We start from the raw sequence: 19,378 nt of genomic DNA, 5'->3' as shown, positions 1-19,378 counted from the left end.
GAAGTATCACCCAACATTGTTTTAAACCTACCTGTCAGAGCTCTGTAGAAGACTCATTCATTGTCTGTAATAAATGGTGAACTGGGGAAAAGTGCAAAAAATAATCATATGCAGAGAGCTCATTTGCCATGTGTGAGTTCTGTGGAGGTGATTTAGGCACTTCAACGGTTTAGAGACACAGTGTGTGTTTATGAATATACTGAAAACAGGTGACAACCTTAACATCGCCAACTATCCAATTACTGGAGCAGTGAAAAAAATGGAAGGCAGGAAATTCTGATGTCAATGTTCAGGCCTCAGTGTCAAGCAGGAGAGAGAGTAATATTAATTAACAAAGTAAGTTGACAGCTTGAGGCTACACACAGTTCACACAGTTATTTTTCAGAAAAGAAGTCAGAAGGAATAAATACTTTATCTCCTCATGGAGGCTGATAATGGAGCTTCCTTAGTTAAACCATTCATAGTCCCTCACCAAGACTTTTCCAAGTAGCTAAAAAGGTTGTTTTCAACCTTCCTGTCCTCTCTTTCCTTGTCTTGATTATGACAGTCACTTCTTAAGTTCTCTTTGCTCTAGTCCCCCAAATATTTACCTAGTGTCTAATGTCGTAAAAGTTTAGTTTCCTGTGGCCCATCACCACCTGCTTTCTTGACAGAATGCTTCCCTCCAGGATCTGCTTTCCCCTGCCCCACCCCAACTCCTCTGCAGCCACTGGCCTCTTTATTGATTCTGCAAATTAAATTTTTATCAGTGTTAGAGTCCAATCTTCCCATCACACCAAGAATCTTAATATTCACATTATAAATCCAAGTAGAAATGAAGGCTTGATTAAAACTAAGGTAATCCCATCGTCTAATTCTCCTTTAATATTCCATTCATTGTGAACATAGAAAACATTTTCTCAAGTAGAGGAAACCATTTCAGAATCCACTGCCACTGTTTCTTCCATTGAAGAATACCTTGCCTGACTTTCTCTCATCAGTCGTTTCTGGCTGAATCATTTTCCAAGTGGCTTAAGAAGAAATTTGTTCCAAAGCTTAGTAGTTATAAATTTAACATCAATGTATGTTTCTGAACAGGTCAAACTATTGGATCTGTTTATGGCTCCATCGCCTAATTAGGTTGAGATGTAAGTATTCCTTGAGACAATACTATACACTTCTATGATTGTCTGTCCTATTAAAAATAAGTGAGATATCTGTAAGAGGTTCTGGCTACACTGCTTCCTAGTGTCTGGTAACAGATTTACAAACCCAGACAAGAAGCAATAATCTCCTCTCTTCAATGAGTTAATCTAAGAGACATGTTTCTAATGACAGCTGACTACTGAGGATGATCAATGTCATTGTTACCCTAGGTTCAATTTTGAAAGAAAAAAAAAGCCAAAGAAGAGGACTAGTTCAAATTTCATCTTGGAACCATCACAGCAGGAACCTTGGGTGCTTGAAATAAGAGACGGTTTGAAGAGCCTGCATTAACCAATTCTGTCTGGCAAAACTAAAGGAGCTCAGGGTCACTGCTCCCAAAGCAAGATTCTTCTAGTTGTCTCTCTTTCAACCAAAAAACTATGCCCAAGCATAGAACTAGTCAACAATCTCAGGCAGGCAGCAGAAACAGAAATAAAATCTCCTTCTATTACCTCCAAGTGCTCTGAACTCCACTGCAAAAACTCAGTGCCCAACTGGCCCTACTCTCTTAACTGTCACCTGGTCCCCTGCAGGGTTATTATGGCAAAGAAGGTCACAGGACATGGCAGAGACATGTTCAATTCCCCATCCATCCAAACTCACCTTTTTGAGCTTCACCACACCCTCCTGTGTTTCATAATCTGTTGTTATTTCAAACAGTTCCACACCATCTCCATCTACAATATTGTACGTGACTAAGCCATTTTCTCCGATGTCTGGGTCTTTAGCTTTTACTCTTCCTACTTCCTCTCCAGGGACAGCTGCCTCTGACACAGACATCTGGTACACACCTGGAGGAAGAAGAAGAGTTAGAAGGAGAAGGAGAAAGAAGGCATCCTTTTTTTCTTTTTTTTTTTTAATTTGGCAGCCATAAACTTGCAAGTTTTTGTTTTCACTGAATCTCAATAAATTTCCCTAAGGGTTTGAAGTAGATAGATAAGAAGAAGATGTCAGGTGGCCTGATTACGTTCTGTAAAGAATGATGAAGTCATATTGGTGCAATGTGAGCTGGAGGAACCCTCTCACATAGAAGGAGCAATGCTTGTTATAGTCCTCAACCAAGACGGTGATGGAGAACCAGCACCCCTTTAAATATGTTCAATGAGCTAAGTTTTAAAAATGGTCCATAAGTCAATGTCAAGAGACAGAGACAGTAATGTGAGCGCCCAGGGAAAAACAAAGACAAAATCATCACTGTTTAAAAACTATTAAGAGCTCCATACTTATGTTAAAATAAAAAAAATATGTTTTATCTTTCAAGATCATCTCTTTCCCAGTTCTCTGGCCTCTCTGGTTCTCTTAGCCTCCTTTGTCACCTGCTCTAGTCCAACGTTCTCTGCAATGTTTCTTACAGGATGATCTTTCCACATTTACATTTGCTGAATGTTTCTTAGGAATTTAATATGTGTGAGGCACTGTCCTAGGCCCCAAACGACCTTAGAGTCAGAACAGTCTATATTTCTTTTTTTTTTTAAAGAGGCACAGAAGAAGAAAAAAGCAGCACAAATAAATATAAATACACGCTGATGTCATTACGAGGAAACCAAAAGCATAAATTTCAGTAACAGATGTAAGATAATAAGTGACTATGTTCTTGTTATGCATAAATAAATGTTGTGTGTGTATGCTGGTAGATGTTTGACTAGGTTTCTAAGGTGTGTGTGTGTGTGTGTGTGTGTGTGTGTGTGTGTGTGTGTGTGTGAAGACGATGTACAAGGTATATCTATGACCACATGAGATATATGTTAGTGTGTTTGTGGATGTGGATGAATGTAAACATATCTTCCGATAAATGTACATAAACGGAGAAAAGGAGAGAAGGATTCATTTTGTACAGCCAGATGAGAGAAGACATATCCGTTCTACCAAAGGGAAAGAAGGAATGGGATGGGTGTGAATATCCCGGGAATAGGCCCAGAAACCACAAATGTAAAGATTGTTCAGGTATGGCATTGTGATTATACACAGAATGGCAAGAGTAAAGCCATGGCAAATAAGTGCTCTGGTGGCAGAGAAGACAAGGTAGAGAGCTGGGGCATTGTGGCAGAAGGAAAAGACTTTGGGGTATATATGAACTTGGGAAGGCCCCTGAAGAGTTGATCTGGGACTGAAAGCTGAAATCTGACACTGGCCCTATTATTATCCATGTGTTCAGGCTCCTGAAAGCACACCATATAGAGAATTTGCAGTGGGAAACCTTGCCTCTCTACAAAACTAAGAGATGCTAGCCACATTGCGTGAGCTCTTTAGCATTAGTTTCTTCTTCTATGAATCTCATCTGTTACAATCCTCCTGTGCTGATCTTATTGGGTTTGGGTACTGCCTCTGTGGACTTGGACTCAAGGGAATATCAGAGGCCTTTCTGTTAGAAAACACGTGGGCCAATCTCTGTGGACAAATACCAACATACAGAAAGATTGCTTTTCTTGGGGCCAGTATTTCTATCTTAGTTGTGTCCTTTGCAAGGATGATATAAAGAGCTCCTCAAGTTGCAGACTTTTATGCTTGAAGGCTGTACGAAAGAGACATGGGTACGAGAAGATGAATGGCTAGCTGTGGTAGAGTTGAACATTGAAAGCCAAGCCCACCTACTTACTCTGTGGAAACTTTGGTGGGTTGTCATTGACATCGGTGAGTGTGATTGTCACTTTGGTTGTCCCTGAGAGTCCTCCCATGTGCCCACCCATGTCCTTGGCCTGAATCACCACGTGGTACTCCTCCTTGGCTTCTCTGTCCATATTGGGAAGGGCTGTTCTGATGATACCTGTGCAGGGGAGCAGAGAATATCACAGACACTAACTTCCAAGAACATTCTTGTGCTGGGTGCCCATGGCTCACACCCATCATCCTGGCTACTCAGGAGGCTGAGATCTGAGGGTTACAGTGCAAAGTCAGCCCAAGAAGCAAAACACCAGAAGCAGAGCTGTGATTCAAGGAATAGAGCAACAAAGCTCAGCGACAACAACCAGGTCTTGAGTTCAAGCTCCAGTACTGGCACAAATCATACACACACACACACAAAGTATAGTACTATAAGGAAGATGTTAGATACTGGAAAAGTAAGATGAATTAAAAGCCCTTTGCCCTAAGAAAAATCATTTCAACAAGAAAAATAACCCAAAGCAGCTATTCTTGAATAACCACTGTATTTTAAATGAAATCGTACAAGTTTCACAGGTAACATTAATTTTCTTTGATTTATTTCTCTGTACATTTAACTAAAGACTTAAGAAGAACAACAATAACAATAACAAAATTCTGGAGAATGACATATCTGAGTGCCCATTATGTGAATGGGCTATGGTTTACCATACTTTGGATTTCTTTTAGAAATATATTCCTATGTACAATTACCAGAAATATAGCTATAGTTCCTACTAATTATAAGTTAGAAAGACATATTTATTCCATGAAGTAAATTAAGGTGCTTCTAGTAAGATTTGAAAGAGTGAACTAAAAATGGGTTAGAAATATATACAATGATTACATATCACTCAATACTAATAACAATGATTGACTTATGATTAACATTTTTTTGCCACTGCCCGTGGACACATTTTGATCAAGGCTAGCACCCTGCCACTTGAGCCACAGCACCACTTCGGGCTTTTACTGTGTATGTGGTACTGAGGAACCGAACTCAGGACTTCGTGCATGCTAGGAGAGCACACTACCACTAGGCCAAATTCCCAGCCTCATGATTGACGTTTAAATAGTATTTTAGTACTAACTTTAAGTAGTTTTACAAAGGAGTTTGTCATGTAACAGTTTATGAATACAATGATTCTTGATCCTGGAACATGATTCATGTACACTACTCAATCTCTAGGGTACATATGGAAGCATTTTTTGGCTCTGTCAGCTTCTCTTTGTATCTCCTCTCTCCCCGTCTTTCTCTGTATAGATAAGGTAGAATTTGTGTTAGTTAAATTAGCCCTTATCATTTTTATTTTGTTTGCTTTTGAGCAAGATAATAAAACTCACTGGACTTCATTTTCCTAACGTGTTAAATAATCTGGCAGGTTCAAATTGGTAGTGATTAGCCATGAATCATTGAGACAAAAAAATCAACTGTTAACATCTGAAGATCCTAGATAACCTTTACATTTCTCTATCATTGCCTTTGATGGAGTCATAGTAAATAACTCTGAGTAATTCTGTAAATTGTCGTCTTGAGAAAAGTGGCTACAAGCAAATGTATAAATTTATGAAGTAAATGAAGGAAATATGTTATTGGTAGACTGTGTGTACACAAACCTCCATATGGATACATATGTGTGTATGCACACACAAATATATATATATATATATTTCATGATAACTTAAGTATAGATTCTTTGTAATCATGTTTTTTGAAAGAGGGCACATACTGTCTGAAATGACAAGGTCCTCTGAAATAATTTAAGTGAGCTGATTCACAGAATGTGAATCGAATTTGGCTTAAGATGGAGTGAAATATTTGGGTTTTGGTGGTTGTTTTATTCAATTATTTGCTGGGGGTGGGGGCCGGGCATCACTGTTTTCTAAACTTCTTTAGGAAGCCAGTGTCCACTGAAAATCGACCAGATCAGCAGGAGAGTTTAGGAGTGGGCTGCCTCTCAAGCCCACCTAAATATTAACATCTCTCTTTTACATCTTGCCCAGTGGCCTCCAGAGCATGATTTGAGAGCTAACGGTGCTTATCTCAGGCTGTCAGCTCTAACTTTGTTCATTTTGGAGACCCACAGCCCAAGACATTCCTGCATTTCCCAATTATGTGTCGCTACGACAGTTTGCATTATGGATAGAAGCGCTAATAAACAATCTTCACATTACATCCACTCTGTGCCCACCAGAGACACAATTGTGTACTCTTCACCCTGACACTCTGAGTGACCCTCTTGATACACTTTTCCTATTGGAGGAAACTGAGGGTCAATAGGTTTCATGAGCAAGAAGAGGTTGCGTGTTCACAAATCACTGTGGCAATGACATTCTCTAGTACCTGTCTGTGCCTCCACTGAGAAGTAGGGCTGGCCTTCCAGAATGCTGTACACCAGCTTTGCACTATTTCCATAAGTGGGGTCATCTGCATCAGACGCTGTCACCTGGATCACAGATGTCCCTGAAAAGGAGGATAGAGTCATGAGTGACATTCTGTCAGCTTCTCAAAGTGTAGAATGTTTCATTTTAAAAGAATCCCAAGGACAGCATCACACTGATTCACCATTGTCCCGCTCTTCTTTTAACACTTTAATTTGGTTCATTATCTTTAAATAGCTGTGCAAAGGGTTATAACACATCATGTCCAGTTATGAATATAGTGCATCTTGATCAACTCCTTTTATCCTTCTCCTCCTTCTTACTCAGCCCCAGTCCCATTTTTCTCTACTTGAGGTACAAAACATCCTTCCATCTTTTCTATCCCCCATTGTTTTCTTCTCTTTCTGATTATTTCCTGAAGTTTAAAACTGAACTTTCTACATTCTTAGCACATCCCACTTTGCTCAGTAGTTTTCATAATAACATGAAAGTTATTGCCAAAAGAGTCTGAGACCTATGCAATGGAAATGTTCTGTATATCAAATAATTAAATAAAATCTTTCAAGAGAGTATAATAAATGATAATTAATGATGAATCGGTTTTCGGGAAAAGGACAGAGTGCACCCTTCCATCTGCAGCAAAGCAATAAATATATCTTTTTATTGTTGCCTTGTATGCAATAAAGTTGCTGATAATAGTGTATTTTAATTAATTTATGGCTATAAATATTGTGCAGAATGTTGTTCCCCACTGGCAAGGCAATTGCCTCTTCCCACCTCTAATGGGTCTGGAAGCCACATAGCTGGAATCACCAGCAGACACCTAGTGAGAGCTAAGACAAGCAATTGTGGGTCAGAAGGAAGAAACACCAGGGAATTGAAGGAGAATGGGATTCCATTTCCACAAAAAAAACACTTTTTTTCCAAATAACAAGAATCTGGGCATATCTTATAAGGCTTCACAATGAGGAGAATGGAACTGGAAAGAAAATGGGTCATTATCTAGCTTTCTCTATGTCAGGCAATGTTTTGGGGTCTCATTCTATGTACATGCCAGGATTTGTCTACTGGGCATTTATTTTTTACAGCTGTTTCACTTGTGGGAAATTTGATGTGAGAGATATATGGCATTCTGCAATTGCATCTGCGAAGTTATTACCAAGAACAGGAGTCTAGGTGTGATCCAGGAGAGTGAGGAAAACAAAGTCCTGTGACATTTTCAGCACAGAAGCAAGGTTTTCAACTAGCCCTTACTTTCTAGAGTTGTCAGAGGGCTTCAAGCTAATACACAAGCTAAACATTTCTCTAACCTATCTCTCTGTAATTCACAATCTCATAGCAATGATCCTTTCTGAGCTCCTCCCACAGCAGCAGATGGGGATGTATTATAAAGTAAAAAAAAAAACGTGACGTGAATGTGGAAATTGTTAATAATTTTGTGTTTAGTTTACATCAAGATCTCTGCCAAATACTTGACCACTCTTTGTCTTCTACATTGGTTTTGTTTAACCTATACCATAGTCCATGCCCCTTATTTCACAAATGATGATATGACAGCTTAGGAAGGTGGAAGAACAGACTGATTACACATAGTTGGTCAGAGATGGCAATGATCAGTCCCAGTGCTGTTTGCGAACAAAGACTGCACTTTCATCATTGGTAACAGGAAGTCTAGTTGCTGTCCCTGAGCATCCAAAAGCCCCAGAAATGAGAACAGTAAAAAATATACTGGATATTCTCTCTCATTCTCATTCTCTCTCTCTCTCTCTCTCTCTCTCTCTCTCTCTCTCTCTCTCTCTCTCTCTCTCTCTCTCTCTCTCTCTGTATGTGTGTATGTATATGTATACAATATATATATATGTGTGTATACATACATGATATCTGCTATTTATTATGAAAATGCATGGATAAAGATGGAGAAGGTAAAAATCTAGGTAAGAAAAAGGGAAGAGAAGAAAAAAGTGGCTCAGCTTGGCTTTCAAAATGCGTAAGAAGATTATTACTTTACTTGGAAAAGGAAACTGCTACTACTTTCGAAAGGAAGGCACAATTTCCCATCTAAGAGGCTCCAGAGCAGAGATTTCTTAGATTCTAAGATCACAGTTAATTTTTTAACTAAGACCGTTAGTACTTAGTTTCCTCATTTGTGAAATCAGCTATTTCTTGTTTGGTTTGGTTTTGTGCCAGTTCTGGGACCTGAACTAAAGGCCTGCACATATTCCCTGAACTTTGCTCTATATCTCCAGTTTGGCTTTTAGTGTCAATAAGTCTCATTTGTCTTCCCTGCCCAGGATGGCTTCAAACCACAATCACAGCTTCCTAAGTAGTTAGGATTATAGGTGTGAGGTACAGAGCCTGGCCCAAGCAGTTTGTTCTTAATAATCTTTAAAGTCCTATGAGCTCAGCTGATTAGAATCACTACCTGATCAGATCAATCTTGTTCACCATGTGAGAGACAAACATTCTTAAATGAAAGGCATTTCCTTCAAAAGGCCATAATTATGGACAATCTAGAAAGTCAAATGTAAGTGATTGTCAGGAGAAAGTGGCTACTTGATAAAAATAAAAAATCCTTCAGTAAATCTTTCTTTTAGCAGTGTAATATATACTCAAGCATACTGTAAAGACACTCCTACTTCTAAATCAATACATGATAGCATAATGCTGTGATCATGTATATTCTAATTCATGTAATAGCACAGATGGTTCTGTATGAATACGTTAACCTGCTTCTGGCTTGAGTTCTCGACCTGTAATAGAGCCTATTGGATCTACCTACTGCACTACAAAGGATTAATTATAGTAAGCATTAAGCAAAATGATGCACATCAATCCCCAGTAAGCACATGCAAGAAGTATTCCTTCCTATTACCTACTGAACATCGAATGACTAGGTGCATTGTATCCATTGCCATTTTTCAGAGAAAGAAACTAAAGCAAAGACAGTGTAATTCTTGAGGTCGATGTACCTGGTTCCAAGACACCTTGGTTAATAATACCAAGTTCAAGTTCACCTTAATTTTTCTTTCCCTCTGGCCATTCTGTCTTTGCCTCTCCATCCTTTCTCTCTTTCCCCTTCTCCATTCTTTCTCATATTCACTGACCTTTGACTATAAAACTGTTTTTCCTTATATTTCATGAAATTTGTCTAAAATCCCACAAATTCATTTTAAATGTTCAGAAAATCCAGATAGGTAAAAGAAATGGAGTGGGGCATGGCCACCAAAAATAGAGCGAAAGATTTACTTCCTGGATTAGGAGGCCAGGCCCCAGCCTGATCACCAACAGAAATGCCAGGCCTGAAATGGAGCTGTCTTCTCAATTTACGCACCCACATTGGACCTCTCTGGTACGTTGGCGTGGTAGGTCTCATGCAGGAACTCTGGGGGGTTGTCATTAATATCCTGGACTTTGACGATGAATTCTGATGGGGGCTCCAGCGGTCGATTGGTGTCTCTGTCCACCGCCTGTGCCATCAGTGTGTATTGGGCTCTCTCCTCACGATCCAATGTCTTGGTGGCGTGAATGTTCCCTGATTTGTCATCAATCACAAAAATGGTTCCAGCTCCTTCCCCTGAGAGAATGTATTTAATGTTCCCATCACCAGAGTCTATATCAGAATGAAGCTAAAAAGAAAAGTAAGAGAGAAATCAAGATTTATGGTTTCATGAGAGACGAAATAGGGAGTCACAAGCTGATTGCTATAATTGCATGCACAGATGTGAGCTTGTGCACACACACACACACACACACACACACACACACACACACCATATGAGAAATATAGTTTCACCCTCACTTTCCAAATTAAGAAATGGAATTATAGAGAAAATTCATTACCTTGGCCAAGGCTAACCAGCTAAAAAGTAGTGAGGCTGGGTTTCAAACATTTCCTTTTTTATTCTAAGATTTTTGTTCTCTCTCTGCGTCCTCCTATGTGCATGAGCACATAGAAAACATATACACATATACATGTCTTTCCATGCCAATACATGGGCTTTGACCTCTGCCTACCCTATGCTCAGCTGGAGCTCTACCACTTGAGACATGCTTCCAATCCTGCTTTGTTGCTGGTTAATTGGAGATAATCTTTTTCTATGTGCCAGTCTTAGGCCTTGAACTCAGGGCCTGAACACTATCCTTGGCTTTCCTCAAGGCAAGAACTCTACCACTTGAGGCACAACACCATTTCAGGCTTTTTTCTATGTATGTGGTACCAAGGAATCAAACCCGGGTCTTCGTGCATGCTAGGCAATCACTCTACCACTAGGCCCAGCCAGTTGGAGTTTAGTTTTCTACCTAGCCTGATTTTGAACTGTATTCTTCAAGATCTAAATTCCATGAGTGCTAGGATTAAGGCGTATCCTAGTACATTCTCTAAGCTACTATGAATGAAACAAATAACATATTTTTTTTCTTTAATGGGAAAATCTGTGTATTTATGCTGACTCCCATTTTTTCCTCTCCAGAGTCAACCATGGTCATCAGTTTCTGGTGATTCCTCTAACAGAGGTTCTATTCTGTGCACACAATAGTATATTTCTACAGTCACAGGGGCCCTTACTTGGTGTTAATACTACAGTTCCAGAAGTACACGTCATTCTTCCCCTCATTATGTCCCCCTAACACTAATGTCAAATTTCCCTTCCACATTTGTATAAATATAGATCCTCTTTGCCCTATGAATACTATTGTTATTGTTTCAAGCAGTATCCTCCAAAGGATTCTTGGCTTATTTTCAGGCTTTCTTACTACTACAGGCAATGCAATTGATCAGATTTTGCCAAAAACCCTACTGCATGGAACCCAAGGTCAAAAGATTTGGGGAATGTGCTCTTCTTGGAAATAACTCATTTCTGTAATAAATGATAAGGTAAGTGAGATGGAGAGATAAGCTTGTCATTTAGTGGACTGTGGAAAGGACCACAGATATCCTTGAATTTCTCCCATTGTCAAGAAAGCCTAGATATACAGTGGTACTTGAATAAATCCACATTTGTCAGGTCTATGAAATCTTGCAGCTACCACCGTGTCTCTCTCTCTCTCTCTCTCTCTCTCTCTCTCTCTCTCTCTCTCTATATATATATATATATATATATATATATATATATATATACATATGGTGGAACACAGAACTTGCTAGGCAAATGCTATCCCTTTCAATCATATCCTCGGACCCACCTCTTAGTTAACACTTCTTTATTTTTCTCCAAACTCTGGTCTCTGTTTTAGAAATGAAACTGACCCAAAGATACCCCCCGACTTTCCTGAATCAGTGACATCCTCAACTCCTTTGTCAAGTCTTGATTTCTGCAGCTATCATCTTAATCTGAATTCCTCAGTGCCCATTATTCACTTTGTGAGGACACAGGAAGGTTATTTTCACTATTTGCATCAGCTTCAAAAGTAACCAAATGAAAAAAATTATATATATATGCTCATTGGTTCTACCTGCTACACAAGAAAAAACATCATATAGTAAATGACATATTCAAAAAATATTAAAATAATTATCATAGCTTATTTCCATTTAATATGGACAATATTAACTTTTTACAACTATCATTTGTTCTCAGAATTTTAATTATGATGATGAAAGCAAGCCCCAAAGAACATTCCCAGAGTCATAAAGCAAGATTGAACACACAGTCCTATACAATCTTGGTTTGCAGTGTTTCTGAGAAATACCAACTATTTCAGCTTAGAAGGAAATGTAGACCAATTACAATGGCTGTTTTGTCTTTTTATCACATGATTTCTTGGGGTGGGAATGTATTTTCTTTCAGAATTAATTCATACCAAGCCATGTGTTTATTCAAAATTATGGCTGATATATTACTTAAGACTAAGCCTCTTTGTGTTTCAAATATGAAGTTACATGATGGCCTTCAATGGACAACTAGAATTACCCTAATTTCCATACAAACTTCTTCAACAGAGGCCTGGTCCCTGCCCCTATCGGAACCCTTCTCAAGATTCCAATATTGTTTGTCTATACAGTAGTTCCCTTCTGATCTGTGGAAATTTAGACATTTGTTCCTATGCATGAAGATAAAAGAAATAAATGAGAATGAAAGCGAACATTTCTGGGCACCTTCATAAATGACAAACGAATTTGGCAAGTTGTTTCTGAAATAGTTACAGCTCAACATCTGCCAAATAATGGACATTTTTATTTAAAAAAAACCCAAAACATTGTTTTGTCTGTACTATCTTCAGATTTGAATATGAGGTTTATATTCCCACAAAGGTGATCTATTCTATGATAATGATACTTACTTAGTTTCCATACTGGAAGCAGTTTGGGGAAACCCTCAGAATGCTGTCAAGGTATTCAGTTGTTGCATCACACACAGCTACTTCCTAACACCTAACAATAATAGCTCCTTCCTCAGACTGGCCTAGCACAACACTAGCTGTTTTTCCTATAAGAAAGGTGAATATCTGCTTTCTCCTAAATTCTCCTTCTTTGGAGAAATTTGAAACATTCAAGCTTGCACATCATCAAATCCAAGGCTGTTAGAGAAAACAACAACAACAACAATTCCTACTACTTGTAAGGAACTATCTCAGCAGTATTTCTAAAGGAACACCCCACCAGGGGTCTTTTCCCCTATTCTACCCGACCTAAGGCTGACTCACAATAAGCCTCGCTTTTCAAGACCACACACTGAAGGATGCATGCTTCTCCCTTTGATTCCTTCCATTCCTGTGTTACCTTTCTCAGAGTGACTCATACACAGCTCTCCATATGTGTCAGATTTCATAGTCCCTGTCTCAGCGGAAGTCTCTTCCTGCTGTCTAGGCATATAGCCCAGCTCTTCTACTTAGATAATTTTATATGGCAATTTTCTCCCCTGTGTTTCCATTTCCTAAGACTACTTCCATAGCTTCCCATTTAGGGTATAAATAAATGAAACTCTGTTGGTTGATCTGCAGAGAAAGATACTCCCAACTCTACTGGGACTAGTATGAACTTCCTTGATACACTTGACATTCTTCTCTCATGTTAAGGAGTAAGATAACTATGTTGGCATCCATTTGTCATTGAAGTAACAAAACTTCTCATCTATTCCTGCCTCTTTTCCCATTATTGAATCACTTCTACTTCTCTTTTGGAATTGCCACCCAGATCTTCATGAATCCTATCTTCATTCATTCTACATTGAACTTCATCATCTCCTCCTATCTTTGTATTTTCTCATTATTAATCGCATAGGTAATTGTGTCTTTCCTATAAACTCTGAACGCTCTCAGTTCAGGGATTTTTTTAAATCCAGTTTACTACCTGCCTTGAACTCCCTTGGCACATCATTGATTTTTATTGCCTATGTATCTAAATGCTTATCTCCTGAATGTAAATGCGATATATTATCACCTGAAGGATGGTTCATGCTTTACCATAGACTATAGTGGGAAGTCAAATCTTCCAAATGTGTTTTGGATTCTCTTAACATTTTTCTTTTGATGGGGCAACACAAAGAAGACAGAATTTTAGTAGTGCTAGAATTTGGAGCCATCTGATTTGTTTTTTACCATCTTTACCATCACAAAGATGAAAATCATACCAATCCTTAGGGGACAAATTCATGTTATCTGGGCCTAGTGCCAGGACCTGATACACAGTAACTTTGGGTCTTGTGAAACAGACATAAATATGTACAAGAAAAAATAGTCATGATAAAAATAATGATAATAGCTGGGACCTAGTGCCTCACACCTATAATCCTAGCTACTCAGGACACTGAGATCTGAGGCAGGAAAGTTCCTAAGATATTTATCTCCAATTAATCACTTGAAAATTGGCAGTAGAGCTGTGGGCTCAAGGGGTAGTGTGCTATACTTGACGAAAAAAAGTTCATGAACAGGGTCCAGGCCCTTGAGTTCAAGTCCCAAGTCCCACCACTACATATATTAATACTCATAATCATAATCGTAATCGTCTCATGAGAAAGCAAAGAAAGGACCTCCAAGTTTGGATTAGGAGGTAATTAGAGAACTAAGTCGACATGATTAAATGAATTGAACTCTTTTCTCTTTCAGAACAATTTTGGGCAACCATTACAAATGTTTTAGTGGCATCACAAGTGAAAAACAAAATCATCTGTAACACAAATAAGCCCATGGATTGAGGCTTAGTGGGGAGGGGATGAAGAAGACAGAAGAGATGTGCATACAGTGAGATTATTTTTACTGATGCGAGGACATTAGCCTTTTCCATTGTAGTTACTTTGTTGTTTAGATTTTCCCATTTCTCTACCTATAATTATAACACCAAGGATGGAGAGAGATAGATGTTACACATAAGTAGCCTTACCCTGCCCACGAGCACGGGGTCAGGCCCAGTGTACTCCTCTATCACAAAGAACTGGTTCCAGACCCATCCTCTCTTGGAACGCTGTAACACCTGCCCTTCCTTCCCCTTTTCATGATGTCCGTGGAACGAGGGCCTCAGGTGGCTTCGTCGCTCCATGGAAAATGCCTGGCTGTGACATAGCATGCTCAGGCACACCAGAGCAGCTTGTAAACAGTAGTTCTCCTTCATTTTTGGTTGTGTGGTAGGCCCAGGAGAACACAGCTGTCACCCCTTCAGCCAACCACGTTAGCAGTCTTCCCCAATGGTGGATTCCCAGATGCGTCGTCACACAGACCTCTCTGGGAATGGAATGTCTTTGCACATAGAATACATCATGTCAGGGCCGTGTTCACTTCTCCAGTCAGCTTCTGCAAACAGAGAGGTGGGGGAGACAGAGTGAATGGATTAGCTCCCACCTTCATCCTTCACAAGATTTCATTTCCACCTCACAAATACGAGCATCAGTTTTACCACTTGCCAGCTATGGGAAGGCTAACTGACTTCTCTGAGCTTAGCTTGCTTCTGGTTAGAAAAGGGGAAAGCATGGTACTCATTGTTCCCTTGTCACAGGGCTTAAATGAACAATGTAAGCATGTCTATTAGCACAATGGTTAATATATGGTGAACGCTGTAGTGTTATATTATTCTAATTGGTCATGACGGTGCTTGGCTAAGTTCTTATACTGGAGAAAAATGGGGGCTTTATTATTTGGCAATAAATTGCTTTCTTTCAGAAATGAATTGAGGACCAGGAGGTTTCTTGAGCACGTCACAACTGTCAAGCTTTGGTAGTCCAGGACTGAGAAAATTACCAGAATTCTGACTCAGTGGTACAAATGATTTCCCTTCTGAGGTTCTTTGATTACCAGTGGAAACCCTTCTATTTCTTTTGTAATTTAGCAAACGGAAATGCCATAGATACACAGTTAACTTTGAGGTATTTAATTTCAGTAAGATTTTGTGATAGAATTGTTAGTATGGAATTGAAACTTTCAATAATTGTTAAATATAAACATTCTGGGATTAGTAAAAGCTTGTGCAAGTGAAATACAAGTTTGAAGAAGTATAATTATTTAATAGTTTCACCCTCAGATGCAACATTTTAATAATCTATCAAATGATGCTTTTAGTAAGCAAAATAGACTATGTAAAAAGAGCAGAGAGACAGCTGGAGGGGAGGGAAGATCCTAAAATAAGGCCATTGGCAGTGACAGGAGGAGCTGTGGGATTCAGTGAGGCACTTTGAGATTTGATCCAGAATATGCCAGTAATTCATCTGAGAACCTTGTCCATTCTTCCCTCTCAGGCTCTTATTCTTTCTCTATAAGAAGAAACCACTGAGTAAAATGCTCTATCATTGTCTTCCCACTGATGGGAAGATCTATGGTAGAGGCATTTGATGCAAATACTGTGTTCTTAACAGGCTGGAAGCATCTTAGTAGTTACCAGAGATAGACAATGGACAGATAGATGATAGATACAGATGACACAGAAAGCTTAGATAGATAGATATAGATAGATGGATAGATACAGACAGACAGACAGACAGACAGACTGCAGACAATGGGTATCCCGATAGACAATTGTAGAGTTATGTCTGTCTATATATAGGTACCTCTACAGAGGTACCTGTTCTTAAACTGGGCCATCCACAAAATGTGATTTAAACCACCCATCCCAAGTCAAAGTTAACATTGTCTCTACAGGAATTTAACAAGCAAGAAAGAGCAAAGAACATATGGAGTAACAAAATACCTGCCTATTTTGTGCCATGCCAACTATTAAGTGTTCACTCACATGGTGATAAATTATTCCTGCATATAAACTGTGAAGTGTATTTGAAAGAAAGAGTTTAATTAAAGTCAATGTTTCTGCACCTCTTTCTTCTGGCTGCCATTTTACTGCAAAGCATGATTATTTCTGACACTAAAATGTTGCAACTACATGACAACTTTTTCCCTCCCTTACCAAAAAAAAGTAAGTCAAACTTAATACTAAAGAATTTGAGTCATTTTCACGATATTGATTCTTCCAATCCAGGTGCAAGGGAGGTTTTTCCATTTCCTCAATTCTGCTTTAATTTCCTTTTTCAGGGTTTTAAAGTTTTCATCAAAAAGGTCCTTTACATTCTTAGTTAAGGTAATTTCTAGGTACTTTATTTTCTTTGAGGCTATTGCAAAAGGAGTTGCTTTCCTGATTGTTGCCTCATTCCTCTCACTGTTGACGTAGAGGAAGGCAGTTGATTTTTGAGGGTTAATTGTATACCCTGCTACCCTTCCAAAGTTTTGAATTAGCTCAAGGAGCTTGGGAGTAGAGTCTATAGGATTCTTTAAATACAGGATCATGTCATCTGCAAAGAGGGATAGTTTTACTTCCTCTTTCCCTATTTGGATCCCCTTTATGCTTGCTTCTTGCCTTATTGCACTGGCTAGGAATTCTAATACTATGTTAAAGAGGAGTGGAGAGAGTGGGGATCCTTGTCTCGTTCCTGATTTTAGAGGGAATGGCTTTAGCTTTTCGCAGTTAAGTATAATACTAGCTGTGGGTTTGTTATACACAGCCTTTATTATATTGAGGAATGCTCCATGGATTCCTAGTTTCTCCAGAGCTTTTAACATAAAGGGGTGTTGGATTTTGTCAAATGCCTTTTCTGCATCTATTGAGACAATCATGTGATTTTTGTCCCTGCTCCTGTTGATGTGTTGAATTATATTAATTGATTTGTGTATGTTGAACCAGATTTGCCTCCCTGTGATGAAGCCCAAACTCATTCAACCACTATGGAAAGCAGTATGGCAGTTCCTCAAAAGACTAAACATAGAACTCCCCTATGAACCAGCAATTCCATTACTTGGCATTTACCCAATCATCCAGAAACAAAGACATACTAAATCCACCAGCACAACAATGTTCATTGCAGCACTATTTACCATAGCAAAAATATGGAACCAACCTAGATGTCCCACAATTGAAGAGTGGATCAACAAGATGTGGTATTTGTACACAATGGAATTCTATGCTGCTGTCTGAAAAAATGACATTGCCCCATTTGTTAGGAAATGGAAAGACTTAGAAAAGATCATATTAAGTGAAGTAAGCCAGACTCAAAGGTACTTAGGCTCAATGATTTCTCTCATTTGTCATAATCAGTAGAAACCTTGGGCTCTCCTAGCAGAGATTTGCAATAGAGCAAAACCTTGATACAAAAGGCCATATAGTAGGACACTAAATGAAAGGATCTCTAGGATATAGAAACATAAGCCATATAATGAATGATTGTTGTCCTTAAGGTACTATGTTATCTCTCATCTCTTTTGCTGTCCCTTGGTTATCTCATATTGTTACAGTATCTCACTTTGTTACCTGATATATCGGATATATTTGTATTTGGTTATTTGAAATTGGATAGGGAACGGGGGAAAACAAGATGAGGGGTGGGGGTGGGGGGAGGGAAATGAGGACCAAGACATGTGAAAGGGTATCAATGCATGGGAATTAATGCACCATCTGTCTGGCAAATATCATGTAACACTTCTATTAATTACAATAAAAATATATGAAAAAAAAAAGAATTTGAGTGTCCAGGTAAACAATGAACTTCACCCTTTATTACAAAAGATCACATCGCCTATTGTCTTCTGTTGTGAAGAGTCCATCTCCTTGCTTTGGGCTTATGATTCACAATACATTACAGATATCTTAAGTTTGTGTAACATGCATTTTAAGAATTTTTTTTATTTGCTTCGGGAATAAAAGTTTGTTTAGTGAATTATTTGAAGCCATTTTTCTGAGGTTTTTTTTTTTTACAATATGATCTCCATAATATGTTTATGAGTAGGTTACATCCTTTTATTTTTTTCTCAAGGATGAGACAGTGGGGGTCCAGATAAACTAAGCAATTTGTTCAGGATTGGGCTTCTGATAAGAGTAGAGATGGGATTTGAACACAGGTTCTCCTGTCTACCCCTAATCATTCACCAGTACTCAGGATATTTCTTTTCAACATGGGTATGGAAATTGTGTACACATTGTGAGCAAAGACATATGAATGTGATAAGCTAAACCAAGACTTCCATTACACCTAAAATATGAGTATTATAATTAACATTTTTCACAGTACTAGGATCTTGTGCCTGATAAGCACCCAATTATACCAGCCACTCATGTTTAGATCCCAAATGTTACCAAGTTTTTAAAATTTTTAAACCCCTATTTCAGAATGACTAAATATACAGGTTCTTCTATGTTTAGTTTTGCTTCTCTAAAAGAACTGTTTTTTACAATAGGAAACTGATGGATGTATTTAGTGGTAGAGACTTTGCAAGAATCTCACATGAAAATTAATAGGAGACTTGCCTCCTAAGGAGACCTTGACATGGGTAATAATTAGGGAAATATATCAATGTTCTAATTAGTTTTAATAAAGACCCCCAAGGCAGATCTTGAGCAAACCTTCCATTAAACACTCTCCAGATGCAGCATGCCAGGATGCCTAAATATTGGGGTTCCACTAACACATATAGGGGGACTTTATTTTATGATAAAAACACATTGCTCGGAGTGAAAATAAATGTTGGTGAAAGTCACGGGGGTAATAACATGACAGGAAAATGGATTTGGAAAACTCACCAGCTCAAAGTGAAAGGCTCAACCCTCTATCTTCAGAGCAGAGATACTGTCATAAAACTACTAGGCCTTGAGCATAATGTTCTCTTGCTGGGCCTGCTTTTGTCTCCATAAAAACAATGACATATACGGGTGTTTAAGTATATTTGGACTCCTGCTGGAAATTGTTATTGGGCAGAGAGTGAAAGA

At 38.7% G+C, this 19,378-nt stretch overlaps 1 protein-coding gene across 1 annotated transcript in view; it reads right to left on the bottom strand.

Annotated features, from left to right (window-relative positions):
- The window catches only part of Cdh11 (cadherin 11), a 142,577-nt gene that overhangs the window by 27,376 nt on the left and 95,823 nt on the right, over positions 1 to 19,378 (bottom strand). The window contains exons 3-7 of the mRNA XM_090357532.1: positions 14,525 to 14,931; positions 9,539 to 9,833; positions 6,170 to 6,289; positions 3,782 to 3,949; positions 1,789 to 1,976 (exon numbers count right to left, since the gene is read on the bottom strand). Coding sequence (XP_090213658.1) covers positions 1,789 to 1,976; positions 3,782 to 3,949; positions 6,170 to 6,289; positions 9,539 to 9,833; positions 14,525 to 14,752 — 999 coding nt within the window. The 5' untranslated portion in view covers positions 14,753 to 14,931. The remainder of the gene's footprint in view (positions 1 to 1,788; positions 1,977 to 3,781; positions 3,950 to 6,169; positions 6,290 to 9,538; positions 9,834 to 14,524; positions 14,932 to 19,378) is intronic.

This window comes from Megascapheus bottae, chromosome 24, assembly GCF_031878675.1.
Source record: "Megascapheus bottae isolate mThoBot1 chromosome 24, mThoBot2.hap1, whole genome shotgun sequence".
Classification (NCBI taxonomy): domain Eukaryota; kingdom Metazoa; phylum Chordata; class Mammalia; order Rodentia; family Geomyidae; genus Megascapheus; species Megascapheus bottae.
Note: the sequence above shows the minus strand (reverse complement) of the source record. Positions and strands in the feature narration are given on the sequence as shown.